Source organism: Oncorhynchus tshawytscha, linkage group LG03, assembly GCF_018296145.1.
Source record: "Oncorhynchus tshawytscha isolate Ot180627B linkage group LG03, Otsh_v2.0, whole genome shotgun sequence".
In the NCBI taxonomy this organism is placed as follows: Eukaryota; Metazoa; Chordata; class Actinopteri; order Salmoniformes; family Salmonidae; genus Oncorhynchus; species Oncorhynchus tshawytscha.
The window spans coordinates 63,487,547-63,501,179 of NC_056431.1; the positions used below are offsets into that span (position 1 = coordinate 63,487,547).

A 13,633-nucleotide genomic window follows, 5' to 3' on the forward strand; every position below is an offset into this window, starting at 1 on the left:
TGATGTAAATAGTTGATTACTGATCATTTGTATAATGAACGTGTGCCTGATATTTGTAAATTGTATTTAGAATAATAACAAACAAACCATCTTACAACAAGTTACACTGTCATCATATGATTTTTTTTCACTTAACTATTATTTTCAATCACGGCCTACACAGGTCAAGCCCTGACCCGGCCAGACAACGCTAGGTCAATTGTGCGCCGCCCTATGCGACTCCCAATCGCTGCTGGTTGTGATACAGCCTCGAACCTTTCAGAGTACACTTCTAGCACTGAGATGCAGTGCCTTAGACCTCTGCGCCACTCGGGAGCGTAGTTGGATTGCAGAGAAGTGTCTGTTAACGTTGATGTTAGGATCATGTGCGTATGCGAGATGATCTTAGTTTGGTATGATTAAACGATACATATTATAAGAAAGGATTAGAAAGGAGCCCCAACCTAGACCATCGTTTTTGTCGCCCTCTGCAGGCCACAAACCACACAGTTTCACATTCAGTAGATCGATTAGAAATAAAACGATTTATTATAGAAATTAATTCCCTCAAAATAATATTGAAATTAAAGTACAATATTTAAATTAAAACGTATCAACCAGCCAAACTAATTTTTGGACGTCACAGCATTGCGACGGAATGGACTAATCTCTGACTCATTCTGATGACGTACTTCACAGTCCAGTAAGTTGACAGCTCAACAACGCGTTTCCACAATGCAAAAGAAATCAACAAAATAACCACGTTTCACGTGTTTGTTGACATTTTTTTTGTAGTTATACATGAGCTGAATGCAGAGCCTTTGAACTAAACGTATTCTATAGATTTTAGTCCGTGGTTTCCCAATCAAAATGTCGTTTCTTATGGATTCTGTGATCATGTTCACCTCACAGGTAAGAATTGCTAGCTAACGTTAGCTGTTCTTGGGTGGCTGTTCTTCTCGCTAGCTAACAGTTACTGTAACCTTACAAACAACTCCTAGCTACTATAACACCACTTTTGGCTCCCTTTGCTTAGCCAGCTATTATGTTAGCCAGCTAGAATGATTGCACATACACTGTCTTGGGCAAATTTACTAACGTGAAATCTTTCAACTTCCCAGGTGCTCTTCTTTGGCTTTGGGTGGCTGTTCTTCATGCGACAGCTGTTCAAAGACTATGAGGTATGTTATTTAGTTACTACACAAGTACTGTTATATTAGTTATGATTTGGTAGACATTAATCTACATGCCTTGTCTTTATTTTTGTAGCTAGGTGTCGTTATGTTTTCTGGACCGTTTTTGTTTAACAACAGTTGGGAGAACCAGCAAGAAACAGAAACAGACAGATCCATCAGCATGGGTGTTTACACAGCAGTGATCTACAGAGACTGATCTAACCCTGTGGTCATGTTCCGGTCAACAGGTACGGCAGTATGTGGTCCAAGTGGTGTTCTCCATCACTTTTGCCTTCTCCTGCACCATGTTTGAGCTCATCATCTTTGAGATACTGGGTGCCTTAGAAACTAGGTAAGTACAATGGTTTAATTCATTCTTTATGTCACCACGTTCATTCAGTATGATACTTTTCTCTCAATTAACCAGCTAACATAGACTAGCCGATGTCTCATAGATGTCCGTGTCCCTCAGTTCCAGGTATTTCCACTGGAAGTTCAACCTGTATGTGATTCTACTGGTTCTAATCTTCGTGGTGCCATTTTATATCGGCTACTTTGTCGTCAGCAACATCCGCCTTTGTGAGTGACATTTTATCCATCTGTAGCATAATTCCAGGGATCCTTCTGTGTTTGATGCTACAGAGTATATGATGGGTGCTGTCTTGCTGGGGATTCTCACACGCAGTCTCTGAAGTGTGTGTTTGTGTTCAGTGCAGAGACAGAAGCTGCTCTTTGCCTGTGTCGTCTGGTTTACCTTCATGTATTTCTTTTGGAAGTTGGGAGACCCTTTCCCCATCCTCAGTCCCAAACATGGTGAGTACCTACCCTGCCCCCTCTCCCTATTCTCACTGCTGTGTTTAAGGCCCTATTCCAAACAGCCTGTAGCCACTAATCATAGTCACCTCTTGTAGAGCTGAAAGTTTGGCAGGTAGCCTAGTGGTTACAGTATTGAGTCAGTAACGGAAAGGTCGCTAGTTCGATTCCCCGAGCTGACAAGGTGAAACATCTGTTGATGTGCCCTTGAGTAACCCTAATTGTTCCAGGTTCGCTGTTGTTAATGGCAGACCCTTGCTGTGACCACACTGAGGGTGTCTCTGGGAGAGTGGGATATGCAAAAAATGCATGCATATTAATATACACTTGTACATGTGTGAAATAGGACGAATATAAGCACCAAATTCTTATAAGGATTGTAACAGTGATTGTACATAATGTTGCATTCTATACCTGTTTCTGTACCTCAGGTATCCTGTCCATCGAGCAGCTGATCAGTCGTGTTGGGGTCATAGGGGTCACGCTGATGGCTCTATTGTCCGGCTTTGGTGCTGTCAACTGCCCTTACACCTACATGTCCTACTTCCTACGGTCAGTGCACTAAGTCTGTATAGACCAAAACAGCATTACTACATTACCTACAATCCCATTCTCTAACTCCCCATAGACGCCTACTACTCTACTCCTCACATACTCTACTTGTCACAACTAAATAACCTACAGTCTCATTCCCCACTATCCTTACTACCTGTATACCTATGTGATGCATCTTTATCTACAGGAATGTGACAGAGAGTGATATTCTTGCCTTGGAGAGGAGACTTCTTCAGACCATGGACATGATCGTCAGCAAAAAGAAACGGTGAGGGAGAGGGATAGGGGAATATATTTCTATAGAGAGAGCATAGAGACCCTCACCTTTTTCTGATAATCAAATCATTCTCAGGCTCTAGTTTTCTGTTTTCCTGTGCCAGTGTTTGGTGTCATGCCTTTTCTGTTTTGTCTGTGCAGCATTGCCATGACACGGAGGCAGATGTACCAGCGAGGGGAGGACCAGAACAAACAGACGGGATTCTGGGGCATGATCAAGAGTGTCACCTCCTCACCACCAGGCAGCGAGAGTATCCTTCACACATCCTAATGGGAAGTGTGTGTGCTTTTATTGTGTGTCTGTGTACAGTTCCTTGACCCCCCCCCCCTCTCCAGATTTGTCTCTGATCCAGCAGGAAGTGGATGCTCTGGAGGAGCTGAGTCGCCAGCTCTTCCTGGAGACAGTAGACCTGCAGGCCACCAAGGTAACGCATGTGCACGTTCGCATAACGGGAGCGTGACCACCGGTCCAGTTGAACCCTGATAAAAACCCTATTTACTATTGAGGAGCAGACTGTATATCATTCAAACACACATCTTTATTTGAACAATATCTAAATGCCCCAATTGGAACGATGGAAAAAGGTAAAAGTTGTTTTAAAAATCCTTTTGGAGTGTTCTGGTCCCCCAACGGCAGGCACGCTTTGAGGGCTCCAGTCCAGTTCCAGATGCAGCAGGCCTCTCCTGGGTCGTGTTGTACTGAGTGAAAGACAAAGATTCCGTCAGCAAATGGCACTGTTGCGCTAAGGTGCCATAGGCCAAATACACAGCTCCACAATTCACAATAAACCAAAATAGTAACTGACTAAAGGAATACAGTAATATCAGGGCAGAAACAAATGATAATGGAAAATAGTAAATCAATTTACACAAGGTAATGTAAATAAAACTAAATGGAGAGGCAAGGGATTGTAGCTCAGGTAATGTTATCAGATGTCCTTTCAAGGACAATGTCTATTCACAAATAGTCTTTGGATCAAAAGCCCGTGGGGGGACACGAGTGATTTTAAATCATTCAGATGTGAGCTGGTAGTGTTCAGTCAGAAAATTTGCTCTAATCCACAATGTTTTGCAATCCAATGGCTATGTGGAATTCGAGGTTTGACCATGGCTGCGGCTGAAATGAGAGAGGCGGAAGCTATCTAACTTCCAAATCAAATTTGATTTGTCGCATACACATGGTTAGCAGATGTTAATGCGAGTGTAGTGAAATGCTTGTGCTTCTAGTTCCGACCATGCAGTAATATTTAACAAGTAATCTAACAATTTCATAACAACTACCTTTTACACACAAGTGTAAAGGTATGTATAAGATTATGTACATATAAATATATGGATGAGCGATGGCCGAACAGCATAGGCAAGATGCAGTAGATGGTATAGAGTACAGTATATACATATGAGATGAGTAATGTAGGGTATGTTAACATTATATTAAGTGGCATTGTTTAAAGTGACTAGTGATACATTTATTACATCCAATTTTGAATTATTAAAGTGGCTGGAGTTGAGTCAGTATGTTGGCAGCAGCCACTCAATGTTAGTGGTGGCTGTTTAACAGTCTGATGGCCTTGAGATAGAAGCTGTTTTTCAGTCTCTCGGTCCCTGCTTTGATGCACCTGTACTGACCTCGCCTTCTGGATGATAGCGGGGTGAACAGGCAGTGGCTTGGGTGGTTGTTGTCCTTGATTGCCTTCCTGTGTCATTGGGTGATGTAGGTGTCCTGGAGGGCAGGTAGTTTGCCCCCGGTGGTGCGTTGTGCAGACGAGGTTGAAGAGACGCTGCTGCACCTTCTTCACCACTCTTGTCTGGGTGGACCATTTCAGTTTGTCTGTGATGTGTACGCCGAGGAACTTAAAACTTTCCACCTTCTCCACTACTGTCCCGTTGATGTGGATGGGGGGGTGCTCCCTCTGCTGTTTCCTGAAGTCCACGATCATCTCCTTTGTTTTGTTGCCATTGAGTGTGAGGTTATTTTCCTGGCACCACACTCCAAGGGCCCTCACCTCCTCCCTGTAGGCCGTCTTGTTATTGTTGGTAATCAAGCCTACCACTGTTGTGTCGTCTGCAAACTTGATGATTGAGTTGGAGGCGTGCATGGCCACGCAGTCATGGGTGACCAGGGAGTACAGGAGAGGGCTGAGAATGCACCCTTGTGGGGCCCCAGTGTTGAGGATCAGCAGGGTGGAGATGTTGTTGCCTACCCTCACCACCTGGGGTCGTCCCATCAGGAAGTCCAGGACCCAGTTGCGCAGGGCGGGGTCGAAACCCAGGGTCTCAAGCATAATGATGAGTTTGGAGTGTACTATGGTGTTGAATGCTGAGCTGTAGTCAGTGAACAGCATTCTTACATAGGTATTCCTCTTGTCCAGATGGGTTATGGCAGTGTCCAGTGTGATTGCGTTGTCTGTGGACCTATTGGGGCGGTAAGCAAATTGGAGTGGGTCTAGGGTGTCAGGTAGGGTGGAGGTTATATGATCCTTGACTAGTCTCTTAGGGAAGGGTGAATGTGTTTCAGCCTCCCAGTACCCCAACAGGCCTCCTCTCTGGTTCAATCTGGTTTACAGTAGTTTGTTGTGTTAAGGTCCATCTGTTGTGTGTGGTCTTCCAGTCAGGTCCACGCAGCTAGAAGTGCAGTCCACAGGTGTTCCCGCATTAATGACTGCGTAGCACGTAAACCTGTAGAGAATGTCGGTAGGCAGCACTATCAGGAGAACTGTTGGAGATGAGATATGGAGAGGTACTTAGCTTTGAGGAAGGCTGAAGTGTTCTCTCGCCCAATTTCCCAAAAGGCTTCCACTTTGTCCCTCCCGCTCGCCGGGCAGCCGTCAATTCGGTTCGCAAAGGCACTTTGTCGTCGGGTCCACACAGCTACAGGTTCAATCCACAGATACATTGGCATTAATGAGTGCGTAGTACGCAACACAGCAGAGAATGTCGATATACGGCCCTATCAGGCATTATGTTGGAGTTGGATATGTAGAGGTACTTAGCTTTGGGAAGGGACTTTTCTCTGTCTGCTCTGGTCCAGGTCCGCTCCAGCCACCGCATGTCGTCATCAGTTGCCTCGGCTCTGGCTCTGCTCCCAGCTCACATCGACCCACACTGCTTCCGACCCGCACCTTAAATAAAGAACAGGTGCGAGCTACTCACCGGTCCCACTTTCGTGAAGCTTTAATTACTTACTCTTGTGATCAAAAGGGGGAAGTTTTACAAGGGGCAAAAGAGGTGCGCGTCTATAAATGTCTGGTTAAAACACGTACCAGGTGAATAAGGTTCTGGCTTGGGCATATAATGCAATGTAAGAGGGCAGCTTCTAGTCAGATACATAGTCACCCATGTGACACACACTTAAGATAGTTAACTTACTACTACGACTACTACTACTAATAATAATAATAATACAAAGTTAATAAATAGTAATTCAACACTTCATTCGGGGCTCAGAGATTCTCAGGAAGCCCATCACTGCAGCCAACTCCAACACCCCCGGAATGGCTTCCAGTTTCTCAATGTCTTCTTCAGAAAAGAGCGGCCACTCCTCGCCAGAGCTCAATCTGGGCTGGTAGGCCTTCGTCACTCCCCTGTAAAATTCAACTTTGCGCCTCAGCTCCATGTGCTTGTGGAATAGACGTTGTTTCTCCTGCTCAGGCAGGTGCTGATTGTGGTAGCGGAAGCTGGCCATTTGTAGGGACTGGGATTTCCAGTACCACTCACAGTTGTAGATCTCTGAGAGACTTGGGAGGACCTGACCTAAATTCACACATTAAACCAGATCTATGGTTATGTACCTAAATGCATTCTAATTATAATGAGAGAGACACCAAAATAAGCAATGAACCAATTCCTGGTAAGAACACAATATTTCTTACCATTGTTGATGTAGTCTGATGGTCTTGCAGGAAGATACGGCTGTCGTGGTACCGTCCATGGTACAGACTGGTTGAATTGCTGCTTATTGAAGCTCATTTCTGAATAATGGATAATCTTGGAAAGCAGAAAGTCTTGGGGTTGTTGTCACCAAAGAGTCGACTTCCAATTCAAATGAAAACAAGGTGCCTAACAACCAAACATTCTAAACTGAAACATTCTATTAGAGTAAACAGTATTTATTTTCAAAGCATACTCTATGTTCTGTATTACCATATTCTAAATACGAATTCTGAGTGTGAATTAACAGGTGTAATGTTATTCACTCAGTGGGGATATCATGATACATAATTTGTATTTTTTCCCCCAATATTATGTTCCTTGTCACACAGAGACATGCACGCTTGCCTTGCGCACGCACGCACGCACGCACACACACACACACACACACACACACACACACACACACACAATGTCCATGTAGAGTATGTAGTGGACTAAGGCTATTGTAATGCACGTTTGGTTTTTAGTAATGAGGTGTCTTTGTGCCTCTGTTCTCCGGGCCTGTAGGAACGGATAGAGTACTCCAAGACATTCCAGGGGAAATACTTTAACTTCTTAGGTTACTTCTTCTCCATTTACTGTGTGTGGAAAATCTTCATGGTGAGTCACACACTTACAGACATGTAGATGTCAAAGAAAGCCTTTGACACTTGAAATGCTTGTAATTATACTTCAGTTTTCCATAGTAACATCTGACAAACATATCTAAAGACACTGAAGCAGCAAACTTTGAGTTTATATTTGTGTCATTCTCAAAACTTTTGGCCATGACTGTACATACACTTAGGTTGGAGTCATTAAAACCTGTTTTTCAACCACTCCACAAATTTCTTGTTAACAAACTATAGTTTTGGCAAGTCGATTAGGACACAAAGTAATTTTTCCAACAATTGTTTACAGACAGATTATTTCACTTATAATTCACTGTATCATAATTCCAGTGGGTCAGAAGTTTACATACACTAAGTTGACTGTGCCTTTTAAACAGCTTGGAAAATTCTAGAAAATTATATCATGGCTTTAGAAGCTTCTGTTAGGCTAATTGACATTTAAGTCAATTGAGGTGTACCTGTCGATGTATTTCAAGGCCTACTGACAAAGTCAGTGCCTCCTTGCTTGACATCATGGGAAAATCAAAAGAAATCAGCCAAGATCTCTGAATTTTTTTTTGTAGACCTCCACAAGTCTGATTCATCCTTTGGAGCAATTTCCAAACACCTGAAGATACCATGTTCATCTGTACAAACAATAGTACACAAGTATAAACACCATGGGACCTGTCTCCTAGAAATAAATGTACTTTGGTGCGAAAAGTGCAAATCAATCCCAGAACAACAGCAAAGGACCGTGTGAAGATGCTGGAGGAAACAAGTACAAAAGTATCTATATTCACAGTAAAATGAGTCCTATATCAACATAACCTGAAAGGCCGCTCAGCAAGGAAGAAGCCACTGCTCCAAAACCACCATAAAAAAGCCAGACTACAGTTTGCAACTGCACATGGGGACAAAGATGGTACTTTTTGGAGAAATGTCCTCTGGTCTGATGAAACAAAAATAGAACTGTTTGGCCATAATGACCATCATTATGTTTGGAGGAAAAAGGGGGATGCTTGCAAGCCGAAGAACAACATCCCAACCGTGTTCTTGGGACCCAACCGGGTGGCAGCATCATGTTGTGTGGGTGCTTTGCTGCTGGAGGGACTGGTGCACTTCACAAAATAGGTTGCATCATGAGAATGGAAAATGATGTGGATATATTGAAGCAACATCTCAAGACATCAGTCAGGAAGTTAAAGCTTGATTGCAAATGGGTCTTCCAAATGGACAATGACACCAAGCATACTTCCAAAGTTGTGGCAAAATGGCTTAAGGACAACAAAGTCAAGGTATTGGAGTGGCCATCACAAAGCCCTGACCTCAATCCCATAGAAAATTAGTGGGCAGAACTGAAAAAGTGTGTGCGAGCAAGGAGGCCTACAAACCTGACTCAGTTACACCAGCTCTGTCAGGAGGAATGGGCCAAAATTCACCCAACTTATTGTGGGAAGCTTTTGGAAGGTTACCCGAAACGTTTGACCCGAGTTAAACAATTTAAAGGCAATGCTACCAAATACTAATTGAGTATGTAGACTTCTGGCCCACTGGGAATGTGTTGAAAGAAATAAAAGCTGAAATAAATAATTCTCTCTACTATTATTCTGACCATTCACATTCTTAAAATGAAGTGATCCTAACTGACCTAAGACAGAGAATTTGTACTAGGATTAAATGTCAGGAATTGTGAAAAACTGAGTTTAAATGTATTTGGCTAAGGTGTAGGTACACTTCCGACTTCAACTGTATGTCTGTAGTAACCCTTGTTTTTTGTCCCTCTAAGGCCACCATCAACATTGTGTTCGACCGTGTAGGGAAGACTGATCCAGTAACGAGAGGGATTGAGATCACAGTTAACTACTTAGGCATTCAGTTTGATGTAGGCTTTTCCACATTCGCACGTACTCACTCACTCACTCACTCACTCACTCACTCACTCACTCACTCACTCACTCACTCACTCACTCACTCACTCACTCACAGTCACAAAACATTTCCAGTTGTGTTAATAGCTGTCAGTTTATTAAAGTGTCCTTCTCTAGTACAGTTATTCCTGGTGACTGATTCATCTATTTCAACATTGTTTTACAGTCAGTTTAGGAAGTCCAAAAACTGTAGTTGTGTTGGCATATTCTGTTGTTGCTCTAGTGTTCCTTACATATGCTCTCCTCTGCAGGTGAAGTTCTGGTCTCAGCACATCTCCTTCATCCTGGTGGGCATCATCATTGTCACCTCTATTAGAGGCCTTCTCATCACACTCACTAAGGTAAGTCATCTACAGACAGGAAGTTGTCAGTCTACATAGGCATGTGACAATGTACCCTAACCCCCATCCTGTCTGTCTGTTTCTCTCTAGTTCTTCTATGCCATCTCCAGCAGCAAGTCCTCCAATGTTATAGTGCTGGTCCTGGCTCAAATTATGGTCAGTATGTCATCTCTCTCTGTGTCTCTCAATTCAAGGGGCTTTATTGGCATGGGACACATATGTTTAAGTGAAATGGATAAACAAAAGTCAAATAAACAAAGTGAACAGTAAATATTACATCTCTCTTTCTCCCTCCTCTCTCTCTGTGTCTCTGTCTGTCTCTCTCTGTGTCTCTGTCTGTCTCTCACTCCCTCCTCTCTCTCTGTGTCTCTGTCTGTCTCTCTCTGTGTCTCTGTCTGTCTCTGTCTGTCTCTCTCTCCCTCTCTCTCTCCCTCCTCTCTCTCTGTGTCTCTGTCTGTCTCTCTCTGTGTCTCTGTCTGTCTCTCCCTCCTCTCTCCCTCTGTGTCTCTGTCTGTCTCTGTCTGTCTCTGTCTGTCTCTCTCCCTCCTCTCTCTCTGTGTCTCTGTCTGTCTCTCTCTCCCTCCTCTCTCTCTCTGTCTGTCTGTCTCTCTCTCCCTCTCTCTCTCTCTGTGTCTCTGTCTGTCTCTCTCTGTGTCTCTCTCTCTCTCTCTCTCTCTCTGTGTCTCTGTCTGTCTCTCTCTGTGTCTCTCTCCCTCCTCTCTCTCTGTGTCTCTGTCTGTCTCTCTCTGTGTCTCTGTCTGTCTCTCTCTCCTCCTCTCTCTCTGTGTCTCTGTGTCTCTGTCTGTCTCTGTGTCTCTGTCTCTCTCTCTGTGTCTCTGTCTGTCTCTGTCTGTCTCTCTCTCCCTCTCTCTCCCTCCTCTCTCTGTGTCTCTGTCTGTCTCTCTCTGTGTCTCTGTCTGTCTCTCTCTCCTCTCCTCTCTCTCTGTGTCTCTGTCTGTCTCTGTGTCTCTCTGTCTGTCTCTCTCTCCCTCCTCTCTCTCTGTGTCTCTGTCTGTCTCTCTCTCTCTCTCCTCTCTCTCTGTGTGTCTCTGTCTGTCTCTCTCTCTCTCCTCTCTCTCTCTCTCTGTCTCTGTCTGTCTCTCTGTCTCTGTCTGTCTCTCTCCCTCCTCTCTCTCTGTGTCTCTGTCTGTGTCTCTCTGTCTCTCTCTCCCTCCTCTCTCTCTGTGTCTCTGTCTGTCTCTCTCTGTGTCTCTGTCTGTCTCTCTCTCCCTCCTCTCTCTCTGTGTCTCTGTCTGTCTCTGTGTCTCTGTCTCTCTCTCCCTCCTCTCTCTCTGTGTCTCTCTGTCTCTCTCTCTCCTCCTCTCTCTCTCTGTGTCTCTGTCTCTCTCTCCCTCCTCTCTCTCTGTGTCTCTGTCTCTCTCTCTCTCTCTCCTCTCTCTCTGTGTCACAATCTCTCTCTGTGTCTCTCTGTCTCTCTCTCCCTCCTCTCTCTCTGTGTCTCTCTGTGTCTCTGTCTCTCTCCCTCCTCTCTCTCTGTGTCACAATCTCTCTCTGTGTCTCTGTCTGTCTCTCTCTCTCCTCCTCTCTCTCTGTGTCACAATCTCTCTCTGTGTCTCTCTGTCTCTCTCTCCCTCCTCTCTCTCTGTGTCTCTCTCTCTCTCTCTCCTCTCCTCTCTCTCTGTGTCACAATCTCTCTCTGTCTGTCTCTCTCTCACAATCTCTCTCTGTGTCACAATCTCTCTCTGTGTCACAATCTCTCTCTGTGTCACAATCTCTCTCTGTGTCACAATCTCTCTCTGTGTCACAATCTCTCTCTGTGTCTCTCTGTCTCTCTCTCTCCAATCTCTCTGTGTCTCTCTCTGTGTCACTCTCTCTGTGTCTCTCTCTCTGTGTCACAATCTCTCTCTCTCTCTCTGTGTCTCTGTCTGTCTCTCTCTCCCTCCTCTCTCTCTATGTCACAATCTCTCTCTGTGTCACAATCTCTCTCTGCGTCACAATCTCTCTCTGTGTCACAATCTCTCTCTGTGTCTCTGTCTGTCTCTCTCTCCCTCCTCTCTCTCTGTGTCACAATCTCTCTCTGTGTCTCTGTCTGTCTCTCTCTCTGTGTTGCTCTCTCGCTCCCTGTGGCACGCTCTCCCCCTGTGGCGCGCTCTCCCCCTGTGGCACGCTCTCCCCTGTGGCGAGCTCTCCCCCTGTGGCACGCTCTCCCCCTGTGGCACGCTCTCCCCCCCTGTGGCACGCTCTCCCCCTGTGGCACGCTCCCCCTGTGGCACGCTCTCCCCCTGTGGCACGCTCTCCCCTGTGGCACGCTCTCTCCCCTGTGGCCTGTGGCGCGCTCTCCCCCTGTGGCGCGCTCTCCCCCTGTGGCGCGCTCTCCCCCTGTGGCGCGCTCTCCCCCTGTGGCGCGCTCTCCCCCTGTGGCGCGCTCTCCCCCTGTGGCGCGCTCTCCCCCTGTGGCGCACTCTCTCTCTCTCTGTGTCTCTGTCTGTCTCTCTCTCGCTCTCTCTCTGTGTCTGTCTCTCTCTCTCTGTTTCTCTCTCAATCTCTGTGTCTCTCTCGCTGTCTCTCTCTCTCTGTGTCTCTCTCTCTCTCTGTGTCTCTCTCTCTCTCTGTGTCTCTCGCTCTCTCTTTGTGTCTCGCTCTCTCTTTGTGTCTCTCACTCTGTCTCTCTCTGTGTCTCTCTCTATGTGTGTCTCTCTATGTGTCTCTCTCTATGTGTGTCTCTCTGTGTTTCTCGCTCTCTTTGTGTCTCTCGCTCTCTCTCTGTGTCTCTCTCTCTGTGTTTCTCTCTGTGTCCCTCTGCATCTTTCTATCTCTCTCTGCGTCTCTCAATTCCATTCAAAGGGCTTTAGTGTCATTGGAAACATGTTTACATTGCCAAAGCAAGTGAAATGGAAAAACAAATTTGAAATAAACAAAGTGACCAGTAAATAATGTCTCTGTCTCTCTCTCTCTGTCTGTCTCTCTCTGCTCTCTCTCTCTCTGTCTGTCTGTCTCTGTCTCTCTCCTCTCTGTCTCTCTCTCCTATCTCCTCTCTCTCTGTGTCTCTCTCTCTCTCTCCTCTCTCTCTCTCTCTCTCTCTCTCTCTGTCTCTCTCTCCTCTCTCTCTCTGTGTCTCTCAGGGGATGTACTTTGTGTCGTCGGTTCTCCTCATGAGGATGAGCATGCCTCTGGAGTATCGTTCCATCGTGACCGAAGTGCTGGGAGAGCTACAGTTCAACTTCTACCATCGATGGTTCGACGTCATCTTCCTCGTCAGTGCCCTCTCCAGCATCCTCTTCCTCTACCTCGCCCACAAACAGGCACCCGAGAAGCACATGACCCCCTGACCCCACTCTGAACTTGACCCTTGACCCTTAGGTTACCTTTTCCAACCATTCCCTGGAGGCTTTGATTCTCTGTTGGATTATTTTTTAAGAGCAGATCCAAATCCATCTCTTGTCTGTCTGTGTGGTGGAGAGAAGCGCCTGTGCTTCCTGAATCAGGAATGGCCGACGTGTGGTCATGTGGACCGTTGGTGTCAGGGAGAGTGAATGGAGATTGGAGTCATGGAAGACTGGATTTCGTATAATGTTGGGTTGAACGTGGGGGTAATGACTCATAATGTAACTACAGTACTTGAAATCAGGACTTAATTGTTCTTTGCAAAAATGAAAATGGGATATTTTACGACAATGATGATATTTCATTGTGCTGTTGCCCCGTTGGACAGAGGTTCTGTCTATCCTTAAATCAATCTGAGCAGAGCAGAACTGTCTAGTATACAGCACAGACCAGCTTCACTGCAACAATAGCTTGTTTTGTGAACAGGGTTGTAAATATGTGTTTACACACTATTTTTGACAAACAGAATAATCCAAATGATAATTTTAAATGTAACACGTCTACCAGTATCCCCCAAATGTCCATGATGCTATTGGTTAGCGTATTTGATGATGTCCAGCCTGTGCATGCCATGTACCTGGGGTGGCGTGCATATCTACTGTATTTATTTTACCAAGACAGATGGGAAGGCTTCAGAATAAACCAACTGATGTGGTCATTAATGACTTAGTTATGCATTACTCTGTTCCCTTTAT

The 13,633-nt window shown here is 45.3% G+C and overlaps 1 protein-coding gene across 3 annotated transcripts; it reads left to right on the plus strand.

Annotated features, from left to right (window-relative positions):
* The first annotated feature begins 666 nt into the window (after window positions 1-666).
* si:ch73-390b10.2 (Golgi pH regulator) lies at window positions 667-13,607 on the plus strand. 3 transcript variants are annotated; one of them, XM_024409401.2, is made up of 14 exons: window positions 667-891; window positions 1,101-1,160; window positions 1,403-1,506; window positions 1,627-1,733; window positions 1,866-1,967; window positions 2,399-2,519; window positions 2,710-2,790; window positions 2,940-3,049; window positions 3,135-3,223; window positions 7,239-7,331; window positions 9,111-9,206; window positions 9,504-9,593; window positions 9,684-9,749; window positions 12,677-13,607. In XM_024409401.2, exons 1-14 carry the CDS (start codon window positions 850-852, stop codon window positions 12,881-12,883), a joined length of 1,368 nt encoding a protein of 455 aa, XP_024265169.1. In that variant the 5' UTR covers window positions 667-849; the 3' UTR covers window positions 12,884-13,607. The 3 variants fall into 3 exon arrangements, with proteins under 3 accessions (XP_024265169.1, XP_024265174.1, XP_042175758.1); XM_024409406.2 differs by lacking the exons at window positions 7,239-7,331; window positions 9,111-9,206; XM_042319824.1 differs by lacking the exons at window positions 667-891; window positions 1,101-1,160; window positions 1,403-1,506 and having other exon boundaries at window positions 1,871-1,967.
* The last annotated feature ends 26 nt before the right edge of the window (window positions 13,608-13,633 follow it).